General features: G+C 38.1%; 1 protein-coding gene across 1 annotated transcript; it reads right to left on the reverse strand.

Annotated features, from left to right (window-relative positions):
- Positions 1 to 159: 159 nt before the first annotated feature.
- il13ra2 (interleukin 13 receptor, alpha 2) lies at positions 160 to 17,792 on the reverse strand. The gene is made up of 10 exons (XM_015351104.2): positions 17,698 to 17,792; positions 13,264 to 13,371; positions 12,057 to 12,214; positions 8,913 to 9,066; positions 8,341 to 8,461; positions 7,473 to 7,657; positions 5,960 to 6,105; positions 5,395 to 5,539; positions 4,333 to 4,444; positions 160 to 3,676 (listed from the first exon to the last, which is right to left on the reverse strand). The coding sequence occupies exons 2-10, from the start codon at positions 13,349 to 13,351 to the stop codon at positions 3,616 to 3,618; spliced, it is 1,170 nt and encodes a 389-aa protein (XP_015206590.2). The 5' UTR covers positions 13,352 to 13,371; positions 17,698 to 17,792; the 3' UTR covers positions 160 to 3,615.
- Between the last annotated feature and the right edge of the window lie 4,877 nt (positions 17,793 to 22,669).

The raw sequence follows: 22,669 nt of genomic DNA on the forward strand, positions 1-22,669 counted from the left end.
CCCGCTACTTTACCTTTGCCTACTGCCCTGTCTCTCTCACACCTGAAGAAGGCTCCACGGCCGAAACGTTGTGTTCTCTTTCTTCTTTTTTTCAGCATGGAATAAACCTATAACATGATTTAAAGCAGTTTGGCAAATGACATGACATGACAATACAGATTTAAAAAGCACCAAAATGGTTTGCTAAAGCAATATTAATAATTTATTTAACAATGTGTTTTTGAAATAATACAGTTAGGTCCAACAATCAATATGTGGAAGTTACAAAAATATATCCTGTTTTTAACCATGACAATTTTCTGCAATAAATAGGTGACAAATACATATTCCAAAGCTTAGAAAGATAAAAACACAAATTAAATAAGGCTGGCAAGAACATCGGCAATTCTGATAATTTTCTGTATGTGGAATACTCAAATACTATACAATATTGTATTTAGAGTGTTACATAATTTATGTTAATATGTTTTGAATTAATTTTGGAATAATATTTTAATACACAGCACTAAGTAAATTTGTAAAAGTGCCTCGTCAGTTATCTAATTTATATTTTTTCATCTTGAAATAAAATACCTATATCTGTCAAACATAAAATATGTAACAACTCATATATAAGCTAACTGTGTTGAATTCAGGGTGCAATATGCAATTAATGTTTTAGAGATTTTGTGTTGTTAATATTCACATAGTAGATGGAATTAATAAACATGAAAAATAAAACCATACGCCCATTAAAGCCTGCAGTCTGTAAAGAAACTAACTGCATAACATTTTATTTGATGTAATGACCCGTTTGTATAAATGAAGTATAATTTATTTGTGTAAATGAATCCATATTTGCAAACCCACAAATATATATTTCGGCAAATCATTAATTTTACTGTTGAGCAATATTAATCTTCATGATGCAAAGTGCTTTATGATAAAGTATTCATCGTAATCATTTAGTGGGCATTTAAACAAAGGGTGAAGTAAATTAATGCACCTGGTTGTCTTTTTTGTGAAAGACTTCAGTAATGGTTACATGATAATAGCATGTGTCTGTTACATGGCTGTGAGATTTCAATTTTCACACATAAATGATGAGGCACACAGAAGCTGAAACAGGCTGAGGTGTTTAATGATTGCTTCTTAGGCCGGTTTGTAAAGGTTTCAAAGAGAAAAGATGGTCTTGTGGATTTGGTGGTTTCAAGCAACCAGGATATAATTAAGATAACAGGTAACAGATTGAAACCACTTGGTAATTATGACTTTAATATGGTGATGTATTTACAGTATACTTTAAATCTCAAACGTTTGTGATTAATTTGAGAAAAGCTGGCTATAAAGGAACGAAGCCTGTGTTGTGAAGTTGGAGCTGATGGATTTACAGATTATTACAGATAATAGAAGAAGGACGATTATACTTCTAAATCATAATGTTAAAGCTCACAAACTTTATACTTAAAACAAAAAGATCAAGTCTAGGTAAACATAACCTGTATAGTTTAATAGAAAAATTGTGAAAACAATAAGAAGGCAGAGAGCATTCTAAAGATGATTCCTTAAAATGATTTCAATATTCATAGACTATAATACCAAGCAACGGAGAATATTTGTAAGATAATAGATGAAAATGAAATGAGTAACATGGTAAATAATGTTTCATGCAGGCTCTTACATTAGAATATGTAAATTTTAGGAAATGAGAGTTAGAGCTACAGTACATTAGAAAAATACTTAAAAACAACTGCACTGTTAAGAGACTGACAGTGTGGGTTAAGACAGGCTGGATCCTATTAAACGTACCAGAATTAATGAAATAATCAACTTGAGCAGTTGATAACATGAGTGAACATGACATTATGGAGATTTACAAAAGATTTGGTTAAAATTGTTAATTTTGCTGTAAACTTTAGTCTCACAAAAAGTTAATTCTTAAATTAAACACCACATGAGTACAAAGTAATGTACACACATGGCTTGAGGACTAATTATAAAACAGGAAACAACATGTTGTATAAAGGTGGATAACCTCTATTTGGGTAGGTATAAAAGGCATAAAACATGCTAGTATGAATGGGATTAGGAACATTCTATTTATACCTTTAGAAAAACTTTTCAATTGGTGCTAGGCAAATAATGTGTTTCTTATTATCATGTATTTTTTCAAAAGATTTTATGAATACCACCACAAGCTGTTGTTGGTCCTTTTTAAAACAGCAACAGCAGCAATCGTTATAATCAATGTTTTCGATGGAATGGTCAGGCAGCATTCCAAAAGGTTTCCAGGATTCATCAGTCAAAGCTAATGATTAGACTGCACAGCTCTTTTTTTCTCACTGCAATCTAAATCTTACTGTATTTCACTCCTTTTTAAGGTTAAACACAATCTGTGTGGGATACTGTGCAACAGCCTGGTGATGATAACAACCTTGTTGGGACAGGAAAACAACTAATGGTAATTAATGGAATTTATAAAAGAAGTTCAGGAAGAAGGTTAGATCTTAATCTCTCACACTTTCACTTGCCTGTGTATACACAGTAAGTCTGCCACCCAGGTCTTCCCTTCTAGTATTATAGTCTATGAATATTGAAATCATTTTGAGGAATCATCTTTATCCAGGATCTGAAGTTGATACAGACATTTCGGTTTACTGTTTCAACAATGTCACAATAAAAGCTTAGCTGGGGCACTTTGGCAAAGTAGTGTGAGGACGTTTAAAGTGAAGTTAACTGTGGTATATCATTTTTCTGGAAATTCCAGATCTCTTAGTTATCTGTACAGCATTAAATGAATAAACAAAGCTTTAGAATGACAACATAATCTGCACAAAATCTACTGGACACAGAAAACTAAATCTATATCAATATAGTGTAGTGTATTATATACTATATAGTGTACTCCATTTCCATTCTCTCAGTCAAGTTTTAAGGAACTTACAAAAACAAACCAAACCTTTACATTTGTGGTTTTGAATGCAACCATAAAACAAGAGATCAGTCATTAGGCTACAACATATCTAATGATGTTGAAGTTTTAGTTGAAGATTTAGGATTTTATCCAGTAAATGGTTGCGTTGTTAAGCGTACAGTACATCTTTTCTAAGAGCAAACAAAAGAAAAAAACTCAATGCAGAATTATCTGCTAAGCAATTTTCCATGACTATTGCTCACAATATTCTGCACAATGACATCACTTAGATATCGAATTGCTAGAGTGCATAAGAAACCAGCATTCACTTTTGAACACTCATGAAAAGAAAACAATTTTCATTTCAAGAGAAGAAATGTGATAACAGTGATGTCTATCGTGTCCAGCAACAACAATCTCTGCCAGAATCAAATCAAAAGACTCATTGTATTTGAGAATGGATTCCCGGTTTTATGATCTTACTGTAGATAACAGATTCAATTTTTATCTAAGTAATTTAATTAGTAGGTGTTGTTAATTTTAACCCACCTAGGATCTTTCTTTTTATCGTTGGTAATTAAGCAACTTTTTTTTATTTATTAATGCTCTTCACTTACAAAACATCTGCTGTGGTGTTCAGTATCTGCATTAACACACTCCTGTTTTCTAACAGCAAAGTTCAAAGTGGAAAAAATCATCATTCATGGTAAATGCAGAGAGTCTCAATTCTGGCTGCTCTCTACTCCTAGCAGACTTATATCTTTTATGCCTTTGGGTTTGAACCTGAAAGACAAAAAAGATAATAAAACAGTTAGAGAATCAGATAATTTTTAGTTTTCATAACTGATAGGAATATAATAAAGGTTACAAACAAGAGAAGAACCTTTCGGCCCAACTAACTAATTTGGTTTGATGTTATTAGTTTATATGTGTTGTAAAAACCTTCTTAGAATTTGCTTTACAGTACAGTATACAGTAGGGGCAAAGATTTGTGATTAATGGTTGATGATATGTTGTCACAGAATTTTGAAATTAATCTTTCTGTGATATGTAGGATCATTGTCTTTTGTTAAAACAATCATTTACCCCAATGAAGATATTAGTTACTGAAGAAAAAATAGTTAATGAAAAAGTTATTGAATTGATTTGTTGATTGGTAAGTCAGTTATGTACTGTATGTTGTTCATTTGTGACTGATAGGAATGTTTACCATTTATCCTTGTGACAAGAAGCAGTTTGTTTTTAATTTATACCTTCTGTACAGTCCTGTAATCTTGTAATAATTAATTATAATGATTGCTTACACTTATATAGTGCTTTTATATAGAAAGGAAGCATTCTATTACAATATTTTGTTCAAACAAGGGCAGTTTTTTCTTATTTTCAAAATGAACACCAGGACAAAAGGTAAAGGAAAAAATGCACAGTAATATCCTTACATTCGTTTCCTGATCAGTAAACATAGGAAAACTGTGAACAGGACAATTGTTGTAGCAGCCAGCACGCTGAATAACACAGCTTCTGATGCGGTGTCTTTTTCTTTCATTACACCTACAAAGAAATAAAAAACAAAAGTTTAAGATTTAATATTTCCTACAAATGATTTGAAAAATGATGTATTTGTTATTTTTAAATTAATGCCAAAGACCAGTCATTATAAGTTTATTTTAAAACTAGTAACTAGTAAGTCACTGTTTTCAGTGAGTAGGGAACTGAACTTTAGAGTACTGTCTTAATATTTTCTGTGAATATTAGTATTGTTATTTTATTTTGGATACGTATTCATCCATCAGCTTTATGTAATACATGGGCGTAGGGGACAACACAGTACACCAAATATGGTAAAGCGAAATAGTTTTTAAATATTTTTCTTTCATCTGTATTTGGTCTCTAAGGAGAAATATGTTTAGATAAAGACTTATATTCCATCCATTTTCTAAACGCTTCATCCAATTCAGAGTTGCATGGGGATTTGGAGCCTATCCCATCAAGCAGCTGGTGCATGACAGGATACACCCTCAACAGGACACCAGTCACAGGGCAGACACACAGAAACACACATACTCACACCAGGGCCAGTTTTCCCAGAAGCCAATTAACCTACTGTACCAGTATGTCTTTGGACAGTGGGAGGAAACTGGAGCACCTTGATGAAACCCACATAAGCACATGAAGAACATACAGTACAAACTCCACATAGATAGTACCCTGGGTCCAAAATTAAACCCAAGGCCCCAGCACTGCAACACAGCAATGCTAGTAACAGCACCACCATATCGCCCATGCTATATGTATTTATTTAAATTCATCCTATGTGTATATTTAGTATCTGGGATGGATCCAGCAGCCTAACTTGTCTGAGAATTCCTGGTTTAAGACAGCATTACATAAATTATTACTTCCCTGGAAAACTAGGAAAGAGCTCATAACTGGTGTTTACAATGGTACTTGTTCAGTATAGCTTCCTAATGAAACAATCGAGGATAACTGTAGCGGTTTACCAGGGAAACACTGAATGTTGCTCCAATCACTCCAGACTTCGCTGTCTGCACAGAACATATTCATCCTGCTTCTAAGTCGAAAGCAGTGTTTTTCGCTTTGGTCAATGCTAACAATGGCAAATGTTGTTTCTTTAATTATGTGATTCTGCAGAAATAAAGGAAAAGACAAACAGACAATCTCAGTAATTAATAAGTTAGCTTTCTTAGATGAATCCTAGATGAAAGAAACAAAGCCTGATTAATTGAAACTAAATCAACTGCACGGGGTCTCCAAATGAAACATTTGTCCCGGTTGTGTCAGGTCGGGTCAATTCCTATCAAGTAAAACATCCTTAGCCAACACTGTAGAGCCATTTGTGACATCCTGGTGTGACACTTGCCATCCAATAGGAAAATATAATAATATAATCTAAAGCAATCCTTACAGATATTGGGTTCCACATTAAAATTGCAATTTCTTTGGACTGCCATACCTGTGTTATAATTTATAAAGAAAACTCAAGAACTCGGATACACTTTCCAAGCTATTCTTTTTGACTGTAAGGCAAAATATAGTAGAGCCTACCATCCATTCTCTGTCTTCACGCCCATATTGAACCTCATACTCCAAGCAATGTTTAGGAATTTTTCCTGTAGGTGGTGTCCATTCCAAAAGGATTTTCTCATTGTCTGTTGCTGTCAAGTTTAGAATCTCAAGGGCAGCTGGTTTCACTTGGATAAAGAAGAGCAAACAGAAAAAAATGTGATATACTGTACACTGTAATTATACTCATGAAAAACAAAACACATACAAACAAAATCTTTACAAATAGCCTAACTGACTGCACAATTGTGGGTTCTCCATCCAGAACCAATAAAAAGTAGTGTAGATCATGAAAACATTAAAATATTTATAAATTTTTACAAAAGAAGGCATCAATGAAATTGCCCATAGTTAAAGGAAGTGCACAAGCCATATAACTTTCAAAGAACTTGAGAGGACTACGGACAGTTGATATAAATGAACTAGACTGCTGATTGTAGCCCAAATTTAACCACAACCACATATAATATATTTTCTATGCATGGTAGGTAGCATGGAATTTAGTTTGGCTGCATCCCAGGTCTAGTGTCCTGGGTTCAAATCTGGACCAGGGGTTGTATCTATTTTCTCTCTGTGTTCAAGCAAGTTTTCTCCTGGTGCTCCAGATTCCTACTGTTTCTTGAAGAGATGTTGGTGGGGTTAATCTTAATCGTCCCTATGTGCTTCTTGTTTGTGTGCTTGTGTGCCTTGCAATGGATTGGTATCTAGATCAGGGTATGATACCCCAACGACCAATTCTTATTACAAATAAGCAAGTTTCTAATAACAGATGGATGTTATACTAACCAAATGCAATTATTTAAAATGCCCTTGATCTTACCCTGCAGACAGCTGTCAAATTTCTTTCCATTTTCTAAGTGCTTTATCCAGCAAAGTGTTGGGAGAGGGAGCAGGAGACTTTCTCAGGAAGCAGTAAACCCTGGATGGGACACCAGTCCATCACAGAGCACATTGTACAGAGACACAAACACGCACACTCTCAGGTTGGGCCAATTTACCTAAAGCCAATTAACCAGTATGTCTTTGGAACTGGAGCAACCAGAGAAAAACCCACACAATTACATGGAGAACAGACAAACTACATGTTTTTCAAACTTTTCAGGTACACACACATACAGTATAAGATATAAAGGTATATGCACTGTATTTGCGTGTGTTTCTCAATTCTGTTCAGCTTTTGGGGTGGAATGGTGCCACAGTGTTTAGGATAGCAGCACTGGTTTAAATTCTGGGGTGCTATCTACAGTACATGGAGTTGCATGATCTGTCCAGAAAAGTTTTTTCTTGTTCCTCGGGTTTCCTGCGGTTTCCGACCACAGTTCAAAGACATACTGGTACTGTAGGTTAATTCTCTTATCTAAAATTGTCCCTTGTCGTAAGAATGTTTGTGTCTGTGTGTTCCCTGTGATGGACTGGCATTCTGTCCACAATGTCCCAAAAACGCTAGATCGTTTTTGAAAGTGATGTGTTGATGATCTGCAGCTTTTTTACTTACCAAGATTCTGTGGTTTCAGTGTGAAATATGCAGCTCTCATGGGTGATTTGGCTGAAGAACCATTCACACATATGTTGAATTCAGCAAACTCAACAAGCTCTTTACTGGAAAAGTTGCACCCAACATTAAATCCATTGGACTTGATATATTTAGGACACTCCATTGCTTGATCCATTCCATTATGCCTAGTAAAAAGTGCAAAGGGCATTGTCAGCTATTCATTTAAGTTAATACAATTTAACTTACTTTCATTATTGCCTTTTTGAGAACATTGACAGGGAATTATATTAATCTTTTAATTGCTGACATGTTTATACTGGTTGTGGAATTAAAAGATGGACAAGGAAAAATGTTTTCTCATGAAAATGTATCCCTTGATGGCAATCAAAATAGCCCATACTCTAGGCATTGTGCCACGTAACATTAGTCCCCTCACTAGTCATCAGCATTTTCCATGATTATATTGGTTGCATCTTACTTTACACTGGTCTTTCAAAGCCCATTCTATAATACTTCCAAGGCTTCAGACACTTTTTGCGTTCTGTCTTGAATGCAGGCTCACAGTTGTGACATGCTGTAAATTACTAATCAAACCTGTATAAAGCTGCGGGTGTTTGTGAGCATTACAGCTTTCACAAGGGCAGATCCAAACTTCCGATGACATTAACATTAACTGTATTAACAGACATACTAACTGGTCCTTGCTAAATTGAAAAGAAAACACTAAGATATCAATGACTTTAAATTATTAACTGAAAACAAAAGTTTAACTTGGCCATTTATTTTAACTTGGCAAAAAGCCTGAATACATTCTTTGTTTCACTTTTACTTGACTAAATAGCTTCATTTAAAAAAAAATGAAACATACCAATAAAACAAGAAGTACTCAGACTGAGGTTGGACTTCATTTCCCTTCACCCATGTGCATTCCATATACTCCCGGTAATAGAAAATACATCTGAAATCTTTAATCTTGGATTCTGATGATCCTGTATAAATAAAAACATTTTGGTGGTTTAAGAAAGAATCAAATATTTTTCTGCTTTAACCTAATGATATAATGTAATGATTAATAAAAGAAACTTTGCTTTTATTAATGATATCAATTAATTCTTCATTAGAAAATATAAATCTGATTATGTTTTTCTTACCCAACAAAGGAATATACAATACAATAGCCATTGATTTTGGCTGTAATGAAATAATTCACAGATACCCAGTCCCTGAGAGGTTTTGGGAAAAAGAGATATGAAAATGACTTTAAGGATATTTTTAGCAAATGTTGACTTCAGAGTTTATGTTTTCTCATAATTATAAGTATTAAACATTTATTGGAATCAGCATTTATTTGATGTTCATTGGTTTGTTTATGTAATTTAATTTGATTCCTAGGAACTGGTAAAGTATATTATGGCTTAATTCCAAAAGTCATTGACCTACCATTCCTGGAAGGCAGTACTGTTTTTTCAGCTGGCAAGCTTAGCACATCTGTTCCATTAGAGCACTGTCCTCTCAACAAAGTCTGGATCTTAACTTGAACTTCTTTCCCAAGGTCAAACTGTGCACTGTAGTTGAAATTTTTAGTTCTGATTGTCTGTATTAGAAAAGAGTGCATTCTGGTAAATTGGATGAAGCACAATACAGGATGATGATTAGACATGATTAGAAAGAGAGATGGATCGGACAAACAAAAAAAGCTGCCTTGTCTAAGACTAGGATAACAAAGTGATTTGACTGACTAGCATAAGGACTATTACAGATATGTCTACTCTGTGCTGTCACTTACTGATGAACGTATTGATTCTGTGTCTTAGCAGTTCCATAGACAAAAATCCACACAGTCATATGAATGGTTTAGAAGTTAATGAAATCTGCTTTTGTTCATGGAGACCTGGACTCCCTCTATACTTATTTAATAAATAAATAATTTGGAAGACAATGTCATTTATATAGCTACATTTATATACTTACATGTACAGTATATAGCTACAGAATTTGCTTATGCAACCTGCTATCACTGGAAGGACATGCACATAGGTATAACAAACTGCATCCCTCCTAGGATATGAACTCAAAAGCTTTCCATCATTAGTCCAGAGCCATAACCTCTGTGCTACATTGAATCAGATCACAGAGCATATCCACTCTTATTGTTGCCACTGTTTTACTCTACAGTCATTTTTTATACAGTATATAATGTCTGATGCAAGGTACTGTATGACACAAAACACATGTAGAATTTAGAGAAAAACAGTAATGTCAAAAACAGTAACAGCATCTCCCTCTGGGCTGATAATGTTAGATTATGGCTATAAAAACAGCACAAGGCCATCTTCTCATAATTGTACAGTAGGGTGTTGTTACATGAGCTATTAGTTATACAGCTTTAAGCAATCTTTTGAAATATGAACACAGCAATTGTTCTTGAATACGTTTCAAGATAACAAAATATTAATATTATTTCCTGCTATTTTAGCACCTCTTTGAATAAAGTATACATTTATTCCATAGAATAGGATTGCTGGATATCAGATTAATATAATCTTGACCAGAAACATTACAATTACTTCATTATTCTGCTTTGTCCTTATTTCAAATTTGAAATGTACATATTTTGTTAAATTAACAGGGAATATTCTGTAACTATAAAGCATTAAGTGAATTTCCAGTTGCTAAAATTTTGCAAAACTGAAGCAATTGTATATACAGTACTGCTGTGGCTCTTTACACCATCAAATGCTTGGAACAATCTTTGAGGCACAATCATTTTTCATTTGTTTTGAATACATTGTTTGCAAGTAAAAGCAGCTTGTATTCTCTGTATTGTGGTTTGCAAAGGGAAAGATGGCTAATGCAAGTAATCTCACATGTAGCATAATTGTTAGTGCACTTCTCTCTAACAAGTGAAGGTAACCGAAGACCTGGCTACTGCTTCTATTCAGATATTCTTATGGGTTTAATATCAGCAATTTGCAGCTGAACACAAACACCAAGAAGAAGTACAATTCAGAGTGCAAGAAGCTACTTAACCAACAGGATAGTGTCAGGGTTGACATCCCTCCTTTAGAGGGCACTCTAACCTTTCCTGAGATTTATGTTAGTCTGATGTCTGGATTAGCTCCTGGTGTGTATTGTTAGGACTTTTGTATATAAGCCTAGGTAATCCTGTGGCCAGGGCTCAACATTGGAACATGGATCTGAAGGCCTGCCTATGGAGACGCCTGTGTCACGATTATAGTACCTCCTCCTTAAGGGCACTCCGGCTCTTTCACTTCGGACCTGATTTTGTGCACCTGCCCCTTGTTCCAACCTCCTTCCAGCCCCCCTTAAAAGCCAGACGCCCACTCCATTCGGGGCTTTGCTCTCGTTTCCGTATTGTGTGAGCCCGGGACCTGGATGCGCCTGGCTCCGTTATGGTTTTAAGTTTCTGTTCCTGTTCCCGTTCCCCCTGCTGGTTCCGACCTGGTTCCCATTTTTAATTGTCAGTCTCGGATGGACCGCCCGGCTTTGGACCTTTTGCTTTTGTCCTGGGTTTTGCATTGGACTCTGTTTTGGATCGTTTGCCTCGGCCACACCTCCCCTGACCACCAGCACTTCATGGACACGCCCCCCTGTTTTCATCCCCGCTTCCTGCATGCCTTTTTCCTTAATGTATTTCCTTAACTCTACCCCGGATTGTGTCGTCCGCATAGGGTCTGGAAAGAATGCTTTCGTTACAACCAGAGGACCTAGGCCTTACCAGAGACATCCTGACCACTGAGCCCAGGGCCAGATTAACCTGGCCCAGTGCCTTCCTGGATTGTTTATGTTTCCTGTGTGTCTGGATGGATGGATTTCCCGGCCTGGAGTTATGGACTGTACCCTGAATTTCCATGTGAATTCGCCTGGACTTGCATGCCTTGTTTATTTTCCTGAGCACCAGAACACAAACTGTCACTGAATTCTTCCACCATTAATAAACCCGAGTGTGTTTTCCAGAAATCCGTCTCCTGTCTTTTCTTGGTAATGCCACTCCACATAGGGTCCAAACTATAAACCTCCACGGGACGCTGTGTCATCCATTCTCAGAAGAAGAGCCTTCTGTGACAGACTGCATACTTCGTCCACTTGACAACTTTGACAACTTTGTATTCCCTCATGGACAGCATTGTATTCCCTACGTGGACAGCATTGAGCATTTACTGTAGTGGAATTATAAAAAGTTCTAATTGACTTTGCCTTGGTTGTCTTCACTACATCTTGTGCTGCAGTATTGCTTCACCTTGCAACTTGTTGTAGCCTCTGTGATTTTTTAAAATGAATTTGATCCAGATCACAGTTTTAAAAGATGAGTAAAAATGCAGAACTATTGGAAATCTAGCATGGTTCTATTGAGAGATGTCAGGGGAATGTCTAGAGTTACTTCTGCTGTGGATTTCTTTGTTCCACAACTGGACTCACTTACTGTATTAATGAAGCAGGCCAGTACAGATATAACACATCCAATATCTACATACCGTACTAACATTTTGACATTTTCCATCCAGTATCCTTTTAATCTTGCCCAATTTTCAGTTCTAGGTACATTTTGAATAATTTTCTTACCACCCATCTTCCTTCAGAGGTGCTGAAATATTGAAGCTGAAATCGCACTGAACAGTTTTTCACATTTTCCAGGCTGGCAGGGGGTTGCCATGTAATGTGAAGATGTCCAAGGTATCCAGGATCAAGTATCTGTAGGTTGGTTGGAGGGTCAACTGAAACTAAATTGAGATATACAGTACTTTTGATTTGATTCAAACTGTTTTCACTTTTTTTAAAGGTTACAACTTTAAAACAGCAGGAAGACCTTGGAAAAGTCTATTATAGTAACAGTAATAGTTGCCTAATACTGCATTATACAGTCACATAAAGTATTTAATCTACAATTTTTTTTTACCAATTAGTGCCATTGGATCTCTTGACAAAGTCTGGTGGGCATGCTTGTCATTTCATGTTCCTTTGAGTTTTTTATATAACGAAGTAACTCTTTTACTGATGCACAAAGACAGTACAAAACACCACTAATTGGATTTAAACAAAAAAACATCCATTTAACCATCCAATTTCTAACCACTTCTTTCAATTAAGGGTCTCGGAGGAACCAGTGCCTATCCTGACAACCAGCAATCTCAATGCAGAGTACACCCTGGACAGGGCATCAGCCTTTGAGCATACAGTACAAGTTATTTTAATGCACACTGTGGGCTGCAGTCAATATGCTGATTTCTCATTGGCTGCCGTTTTTACTTTAATGCAATTTAGTAATTTTGATATTATCTATTCTCTTCATTATCCTATCTCTCGGTGTCTCCATTTGTCTACTCTAGTTTTACTCGGTTCCTGGCAGTCCTCTTATTCTTAAAATTCAATCTCAAACAGCTTTATTTTTATTTAGTTTTTATTACCGAAGAGCTTGACTGGCAAATTAGTGTTGCCACAATAACGACAATTAGCAAGACATTTAGTGTGACCACCAGTACTCCGCTACTTGCTTTCACCCACAAACAATACTGTTTTCTATATATAGGTTTATGTTTTCTATATTCTATTATTTATGTTGCAATTGTATTTTTGATTGTAAAATGTCTTATATAATGTCTAATTAATAAATATGCCCATGTAAGCAATCTTCGTTAAATGATTTTTGCAAGTAGACTCAAAATCAAAACCATTTTGGATGGGCAACAAGTATTGAGTTGGATTAGTCAAATACTCTACTCTTTTCTTAATGAAATCCAGGTTTCTAATGAAATGTCCAAGAGATGCTTACCTGCAATTTTATTGGATGCCATGCATGCTTTCCAGTACATTGTGATTATCAAAGACACTGCAATCTTCAAAGTGGCTTTGAACTTCATGACTTAAATATCTACAATAACTGTTGAAATGAACCAGAAAAAGAAAGGGTTACACCATTGAGGTGACAATTTGAACGTTTTTCACATCACTGCTCCAAACTGCATACTTAATCACAAGTATATATTCATCAATGCATCAATGTCTTATTCCGGTAAAACACAAATTCAAAGCAGGATACAACCTGGATGAGATGTCAGCCCATTGCAGGGCATACACATACACAAACATGCACACACTTACTCCAGAGCCGTACATATGTCTTTTGACTGTGGGAGGAAACGGTAGCACCTGGAGTAAATCCATGCAAACACAGGGAGAATGTGGTAGTTGATTACTTTAATTGATCTGATTGGTTGTTTTCTGTACTCAGTCTTGAGTTGAGGGTATTGTTTCCAAAATCTTGTGTAATTGAAATTAGTGGAAATGACAATGGACCAAACACTTCTACGATGAGTGTTTTATTTTTCTTCTGCACAAGTCCAGTTGGTTAAAATTTTGGCAGCTTACAGTCAGCTCTAAGACTCAGAGATTGATACAGGGTTGATACTAAATACAAATCCCAATTGTTTTAAGAACTGAGAGCAAATTCACAAATATGCCCCAGGTAGTATTAATAATCCTGTGATTAAGAACTTATCTGGAGTGAAACACAAGACAGTTCGTCCTGGACCTAGATGAAAACCATTTACAGTATATACTATGCTGATCTCATAAAAGATGATTAAATCAGTGGAATCCTTCTCCTGGCTTATACTATAAAGTTCAATATCAGCAATTTATTTTACATTCCAACAAACGCTTAAAGTAATCAGGAGAACAGGAAGGGAAGATAACTTTTTGACAGGAAAAAACCCAAATAGACTGTCTTTACAATATTGTCTTCGTAGCTCATATGCATGGTATACTGAAATCAACCACACTGAAATCTTTTCTCACACTTAGACTTTATAAAACAGAAAACAAAAATTAAAACAAATTGATAAAATCAAATGTTATACAATGAACTTTACACTAGGGAAGTTAAATAAAAGTACTAAATTCCAGTGAGAGAACTATGCCACATAAACTTTATTAGACAAAAGAAAAATATTCAAAAATGATTTTAAGCATTTTTGTTCACATTTTAATATTTTATTTCGTATTAATTACATCAATTTATGTTATTCAAAATTTGTTTGGGAGCAAGTTTTCTCTAGATCAATTCCCTTAAAGCATTGTTGGTACAATAACATAATGGCACCAACATCTCAATGCACAGTGATGTGGCAGACCTGCTGCATTATTACATTTCATGAGAAATTTAAGATGATAACTATTGAGTAGTTTCAATCAAGAAACTCGTTAGTTCAATTAATTGTCTGCCCTGTGGTGGACTGGTGTCCCACCCAGACTGTAATCCTGTTACACAATTAAATAGTTAACTTCACACATTTTCTATATTAAAATTCATCTTCTTACTTATGGGAACATCGAGATATCTTGCAGAACATGCCCTGCCAAAGTACACTTGCATAACAGTAAGAAGACTGGCCAACATTTCCTGGGAATAACTGAAAGAAGTGAGGATCAAAGATCTTTCCAAGATGATACAGTATTTTCTCATTTTACCTCTTTGGCCTTGAGTACACTGACTGCATCCTTTAACAGAGATTCAAAAACTCCTAGTTTGGAATGAATGTAGAGTTTACCAGGTTTCAAACTTTCCACCTTCTCTCAATGATCTAATTTAACTGAACTGAACTAATTTATTCTTAAATCAATCTATTTATCTACATATTTTCTACCTTCTTTACACCCAGAATGTGCCATATTTCCATCTGTAAGACCCCTTTCCACCTTTCCATCTTATCCAATATTATCTTTCTTCTTTCACCTTATCCAACCATTTGCCTCAAATTTCTGCTCTCATTCCTACACACACCTTAATTAGCCTAAATGTTGTGTTTTTCTCAAATAATTATAACAATAATAAATTCCTTGCTTTTACAGTACATAGCGCTTTTCTGGACACTCCACTCAATGTGCTTTACAGGTAATGGGGACTCCCCTCCACCACCACCAATGTGTAGCACTAGTACATTCACCACACATCAGTGGGGAGGAGAACAGAATAATGAAGTAATGGGATTATTTGGAGGCCATGGTAAAAGGGTAAAGGCCACGGGGAAATTTGGCCAGGACACTGAAGTTAACAACCCTGCTCTTTTTAAGAAAATTTGAATTTTAAATGACCACATCAAGTCAAGACCTTAGTTTTACATCTCATCTGAAGGGCAGCACCTGTCACGCCCTCTGCAGCCAGAGGGCGCTCCTTCTCTGTCCTGTCCCTAGTTTCCGGTCTGCTGTCCTTCCTGTCCCTCTCTTTCCCTTGGGCTATATATTTCCGGGTCTTGCACTCTGTCATTCGCTCAGCATTGACGTTCGGATGTCCTGAGACCCGCCTAGCACCAGGGCGCCCCACGTCCCCTCCCTGAGGGCATAGGTTTCTATACGGTATTCCTGAACTCTTTGCACTATGAGCCCGGGCCTTTTTCCCGTCTCGCCGCTACGCATATGGGTCTTTTTCCGCACGGTGAGCACTCTCTACTTGTTTCACTAACACACCTTCCAGCAGCAACCTTAGCTTTCCCAGGAGATCTTCCATTAGCATTAGAGGTTAGCCAGTTAGGAGTAAGATATACAGTAGCTTCAGGCTATAATTTACTTTTCAGTATGAGGCTATCCACTTTATCCAAAACAAGGTCACAGCAAGCAGGTTCAGCAGGATATCTAGATAAAGAAATCATCAGGAGGGTCTGAACCCTCAGACACTGTGTGTCCCAGACAATTCAGCTTTTTCTTGGCTTTCTATTGAGCCTTGGTTTAAATCCAATTAGATATTCAACACTGATCACTAGATTATACAACAGCACACTGGTATGCTTCATATCCCATCTATCAAGCATTCAATGACAGGACAAAGTATAAACAGGATAAAAGACTGAAGCCTCTTGACACATCACACCTCCCCACACTGGAAATCAATTTAAATGGAGTTTGTAATGAAACTTTGGGAAGGATTACAACAACCAAGTTCAATTCACTAAACGCTCCATAATCCTCTCAGGTCACTTTATTCTTGGGTGTTGCCATTCCTAGTGAAGTCAAATTTAATACTGACGTACTTATAGGGTCTCTAATAAAATGAAGAATAAAAAAACTAGATCAGTTAGCACCTTCAGGAAACTATAAGCATTAAACATCTGTGTCTGTTTTATCAGAGGCATCGTTCTAGCGCACGCATTACTGTATTTGTGCATGACAATAGTAGCAGTGTCAACACATATTTTCTAGATGATTCACCATTTGCATCAACCCATGGTAAAAGAGTTGCAAAACAAAAGACAGGACTAAGCACAAAGCAGCCGTTGTACAAATATTTTTTTGAAACATTTTATTTTCAATATGTCTTACAATGCACGTCACTACAAGTGAAGTCTGAGCACAAGTTGTGCCACCAAAGACCATTAACAAATGACCAGCCACTACCCTTATGTTCCATAAAATTAATTCCATTAAAATTATCAAGATTTTTTCTTCCTTTTAAAATTCATATAGCTCAATAGTACGTACTGTAGCTGGGACAGTTCTATAGAGAGCTGATATACTGAAAAGCAAACATTTGAATGAAGCAACATATTCCTAACTGTTTTTATAAGTAACATGCATTATTTTCAAAAAATGTTTTCATTCCTTGCTAGGGCTCTATATTGTCAAATATATAATATCATTGGCACTTCTGAAAGTGATCTGCATTTTTCTCTAGGCAGCAGAAGTAGAAAACTTGAATAAGCAATGCAAGCTGAATTCAAAAGGCTGTAAGTATTCTTCAGTGTAAATATAGTATGTACATCTCTGCACACACCCAACAAAAAGTTTTCAATTAAAAAAAACACCTTAAGCCTTCTGTTAAAACAACAAGAATGCATTATAAATAAATAATGTAACTAGACTACATAAAGAAAGAACTTTACATTTATGTCAAATAACATTGTTTCAATATCTGGTATTTCAATGTATAAAAATAGATACACAGAACTATTTATATCCTTAAAATATTTTAACATTACCATGTTGTTACCATGTTGCATTGTTATTTAACCTTACAACTGTAGGTTGACAATGATTTACTTGAAGCACACATCCTTCTTTAATTCCACCTCTCATTACAAAACTCTAATTCTGCTAAAACCAAAATATGATAAAGATCATATACAAACGCAAAAAAATGGATAAAAAAAAACAATTCATTTGAAATTTACTTGTTGGCTTGTTTCACACACTTTAAAATCAGGAAAGAACTTACCCTGAAGAAAGCAGGCACAGACTGAAGTGATTTGTGTCTGGTGTGTGGTGAAGTAATACTAATGCCTGATTATTATCAGCACTTCCTTTACAGGTTAGTTCCATGGAAGCTTCAGTATTAAAACACACACATGACAATTAACTCTGCGTCCCATCTTTGTACAGATTAAGCTGTGGTATAACAGCTCTACCCTGTGGCTGTGAGAGGGAACAGGACGTTTTTACCTTACAAGCTATTCACAGATCCAAACACAGCTTTACGCTTGCCTGAAACAGCAGTTTCGGAATATGTAGGATGGTAATGTCAATGCAGAGTTTACATTGTGTGAAATTGATACAGTTAAAAAAGGGCATGTGACATAAATGACACTACAACAGATAATACCACTACCTTTTAATTATAATCAAGTTAAATTTCAGACTAGTTACAGTAGTACCTAGGAGGTTCTTTATTCTTGGTTATTTACTGGCAGTTGTCTAGGGTAGTGTATAGGAAATAAATTCATACTCAGTGAATTGTCAATGTCTGTCCTGTGATGGACTGTCTTATCCAGGGTGTATCATGCCGTATGCCTGTTGCTTGAAAGGACAGGCTCTGGCACCCCCACAACTCTGTGTTGGATAAAGCGGTTTTAAAATGGAATTCTCAGTGATATTCATAAACTATACATCATATAGGGCAATGAATAATTGTACAGTTACAATCTATATTTTGTATAATTTATTAAGATAAATATCAATAGCTGGTTCTAATTCACAATATCATAGATGGTTCAATTCAGTAAAAGGCTACTGTTTTAACAAGTAAATTGTATCTACAACCATGAACTCTTTCCAGCACCAGCATAAGCTAAATCTACTGTATCAGAAGGAGAATCTCATCTCATTTATGTTTGGAAGCAGTGAGGTGGATGTTCAAAATAAGTGGGTGTGCATGGATATGTGAGAATGAGCGGAATGCGAGAGTGTGGGAATAAGGGTGCATGTGGAATGTGTTACAGTATCTCCGCTACCTTAGGGGCGGCTCTGAATGCCCCAGCAGAAAGAACACGGTGGGTGCGAAGAAAATCCTGGATCAAGCTTTTGTCCAGGATGTCAGCCTCTGGAATCCAGGAGTGTTCCTCAGGGCCATACCCTCCCAGTCAATCAGGAATTGCATGGAACCTCTGTGCCATAGAATGTCCAAGATGTTGTTCACAGTGTATTCACAGACCCATGAATAAGACTGGGAGGAGGTTGGCATGGTCGTGATCATAGCAGTGGGGATCTATGGTAAGGCTTTAGGAGGGAAACGTGGAAGGTGGGATGAATCTTACCGGATGGCTGATGGAGAGGAATGTTCTTAAAGGAAAGCCAGACATATTGCCTTTGTCTTAGACAGGGGACGACGTCTGTTGGCAGAGGTCTTCTGTTTAAAGAGGGGATTTTAACAGAGTGGTCCTAGCAGCCTTCCAGAGACTTCAGGGAAGGGAGAGATATTCCTTTACAGAGGGAACATCGGTGTCTGGAATTGTGTTAGGAAAAAGTGAGGGCTGGTATCCAAGTGAGCACTTGAAAGGAGACATACCGGTGGAGGACGTGTAGAGAGAGTTGTGGGTGTACTCGGCCCAGAGGAGGAGGGGGACCCAATCATTCTGGGAGGTAGAGACATCTGCTCTGAGGTAAGTAAGGAGGTCTTGATTAATCCTCTCAGCCTGGCTCTTGGATTCTGGATGGTAACTAGAGGAGTAGTATAAAGCGACACCTTTCGTCAAACTTTTGACAGGTACCACGCCCCCCTTTTCCAGCCAATGGCCGTCTGCGGTGGTTGGCTGCCCCGCCCCCTTGTCAGCCCATGGCGTGTTGTTATTTGTGCATGTCCCGCCCCCTCAGGAGCCAATGGTGTGTCGTTGTCGGAACTCCCGCCTCCCCCTGGCCGGTCGTTTCGGAGCCTCAGGGTCCCAAAGCCCCAAGGCGGCGCATCCCTTGCTTTAGGTGTGTGAAAGTGTGTATTGGTTTGGAAGGGGACCATGTCTGCCGCAGGGTTGAGTGCGCTCTATTATAACCCTAGGAAATCGGGTAGTTACGGTGGCGCGGGGAGTCTTGTGCGGGCCGCGAGATCCCGGGGTGTGAGCGGCGCCAGCCGCAGCTGGGTGGCCGAGTGGTTGTCTGGCCAAGCTGCTTATACGCTGCACAAGCCAGTGCACATACGTTTTAAGAGAAACAGGATGCTGGTGTCCGAAATGGACTGGCAGTGGCAGGCCGACTTGGTGGACATGAGAGAACACCGCGAATTCAGAAACGACAGTTTCTGTTACATCTTAATGTGTATAGACATGCTGTCTAAATACGCTTGGGCCGTGCCGCTGAAAACCAGTGACATGGTCACTGCAAGAGGGGCGTGCTCCTAAAAAGCTACAAACGGACGAGGGTAAAGAATTTCTTAACAGGACCTTCCAAAATTTTCTCAAACGTGAGAATATTGAACATTTCGTTACGGCCAGCGATGTGAAGGCTAGCGTGGTCAAGAGGTTTAACAGAACTATTAAAACAAAAATGTGGAGGTACCTGACACACAAAAACACCTTTCGATATATTGACGTCCTTTCAGATCTTATTTACCCTTATAACCATAGTTACCACACGACTATTAAACGAACCCCGGCTTCTGTTACGGCTGACAACTCCCTTGAGGTGTGGAGAATGGTCTATGACGAGCACTTTAAGAGAAAACCGTCAAAATTTTCATTTAATGTGGGTGATCGCGTGCAGGTGTCCAAAATAAAGGGAGCGTTTGAGAAGGGATATGAACAGACCTTCACAGATTAAATTTTCATTGTCAAAGAGCGGACCGCGGCTCTGAGACCCAATTACAAACTACAGAAGATAAACCCAGATGTTGAGAACGTCTACCGCATCCAAACGATTTTAGCAGCCAGGGGTCGTGGCAAAAACAAACAGCTTTTGGTAAAGTGGCGCGGCTGGAGCGATAAATTCAATAGTTGGGTAAAGGCTTCCGAGGTCCGAGACATATAATGGTGGTGAAAAATGAACCCCAATGGTTTCTATGTGACGCTGGCTGGTAATTCATCCTCAAAGATGTTTCCAAAGAACACCAACGCGTGCTTCACAGAGCATCTGGCAAAGGCGATTGACCTGGACGGGGGCTGGGAAGTGGGCCTGGTCGAGCTGCACTATCCGCATACACTAAACACTTTTGATGAAGACAAAGTTTTTCTGTTCGTCAGCGAGGAGCTCAAGACTATATGGAGCTGTACCTTACCGAGAGGGTACTACAGCAACATCGAGCAGCTCTTGCATGAAATGAAACGGGCTGCAGAAAAATCCAAGTTAACGGCTGTAAGTCTTAAATACAACCCCATTAGCCGGTCGGTAAGGATTGTTAGTGATAAACGGTTTGTTATGCAGGTGCGTAACCGCCTGGCGAGGATGTTGGGTTTCAATTCGGGTGTCGGGGGTGTAAAATCACCGCACCCCGTCGATATGACTGGCGGATTTAACACCATGTATATATACACCGATGTCATAGAACACCAGTTAATAGGCAACATCTACGCACCGCTTTTGTGTTGTGTGCCCTTCAGAGGCGTGGATGGTGAATTCGTCACAGTATTGTACGACAAACCCCATTACATGCCGGTGAGCATCGACCATTTTAACAACATCACTATTGGAATAAAGACGGATCAAAACGAACACGTGTCATTTGCATTTGGAAAGGTCATCGTCAAGTTGCATTTCAGACCTGTGAAAGCGACAAACATCTAAAAGGATGACGGTCATCAAGAGCTAAGGGGATCCTTCTTTGTATACGCACTACTACAAACAACAGGCTGGTTATGGATTACTAGGATTTTCAGGGCTACCGGTTCAGTATGGCGCTGGTATCGGGGGTATTTTCAGAGCGCTATTTAGAAAAGCCATGCCTTTTCTGAAACGCGGGTTTGAAATAGCTAAGCCGCACATGGCATCGGCAGCTAAAAACATCGCCAAAGACGTGGTCGGCAATGTTACAAGCACGGTCATGTCTAAGGTGGCTGCACATCAGCAGGAAGGTTCGGGTCTAGCATACATCCGCAGGGGTGTCAAGAGAAAAAGACAGACGTCATCATCTCACCGTCAGGGGCCGCCGAAACCTGATAAAAGAACGGCTAAGCGCAGACAGGCAACTCATAAAAGCTTCAAGTCAACCAAGAAGGGCGTGACACACCGCAATCAACGAGACACGAAACGAGACATATTTTAAACATGGCTTTTGTTTACGGCGGGTCTGCAGAATGCGCCAAGTCGGAGCTGGACATATTTCAATTAGCGCCTACCCAAACAAGCGTAGAGAAAAGCTTTTACATAGAAGTTCCACCCCTCAAGGCCCTAACGGAAAACGCACCTCTGGAGTTCTACGTCGCAGGCAACGGAGAAGATTATTTAGATTTAAACAACACCCTGCTCTATTTGACCTGTAAAAGAACGGAAGCAGACGGTTGGGACATTGATGCGGCAGCCCGTGTGAGCCTGGTGAATTACCCCATCGCTGCCATCTTCAGCCAGGTTGACATCACCGTAGGAGACCGATTGATCAGCCAGAGCAACAACTGCTATCCTTACAGAGCCTTTATAGAGTCTGTCCTGAACTACAGTGAAGAGACGCTAAAGACGCAATATTCAACAGGGCTCTTTTACAAAGACACAGCCGGGGAACACGTTTGGATGGTCCCAATCAGGGGTTCCGAAAAAGAGCATCATACATGACGCAAAGCCGAAAACTGGAGCTCCTGGGTCACATTCACGCCAACCTGTTTTTTCAGGACAAACTACTACTGAATGGCGTAGACCTGAAAATAAAACTCACGCGCAACAGAGATGCTTTCTGCTTAATGAACAACGCCGGAGAACACAAACTGAGCGTACTCTCTGCATCTTTGTTTGTGAAAAGAGTCAGAGTGTCACCCGGGGTCAGACTGGGACACGCCGAA

Source organism: Lepisosteus oculatus, chromosome 8 (genome assembly GCF_040954835.1).
Source record: "Lepisosteus oculatus isolate fLepOcu1 chromosome 8, fLepOcu1.hap2, whole genome shotgun sequence".
NCBI lineage: Eukaryota > Metazoa > Chordata > Actinopteri > Semionotiformes > Lepisosteidae > Lepisosteus > Lepisosteus oculatus.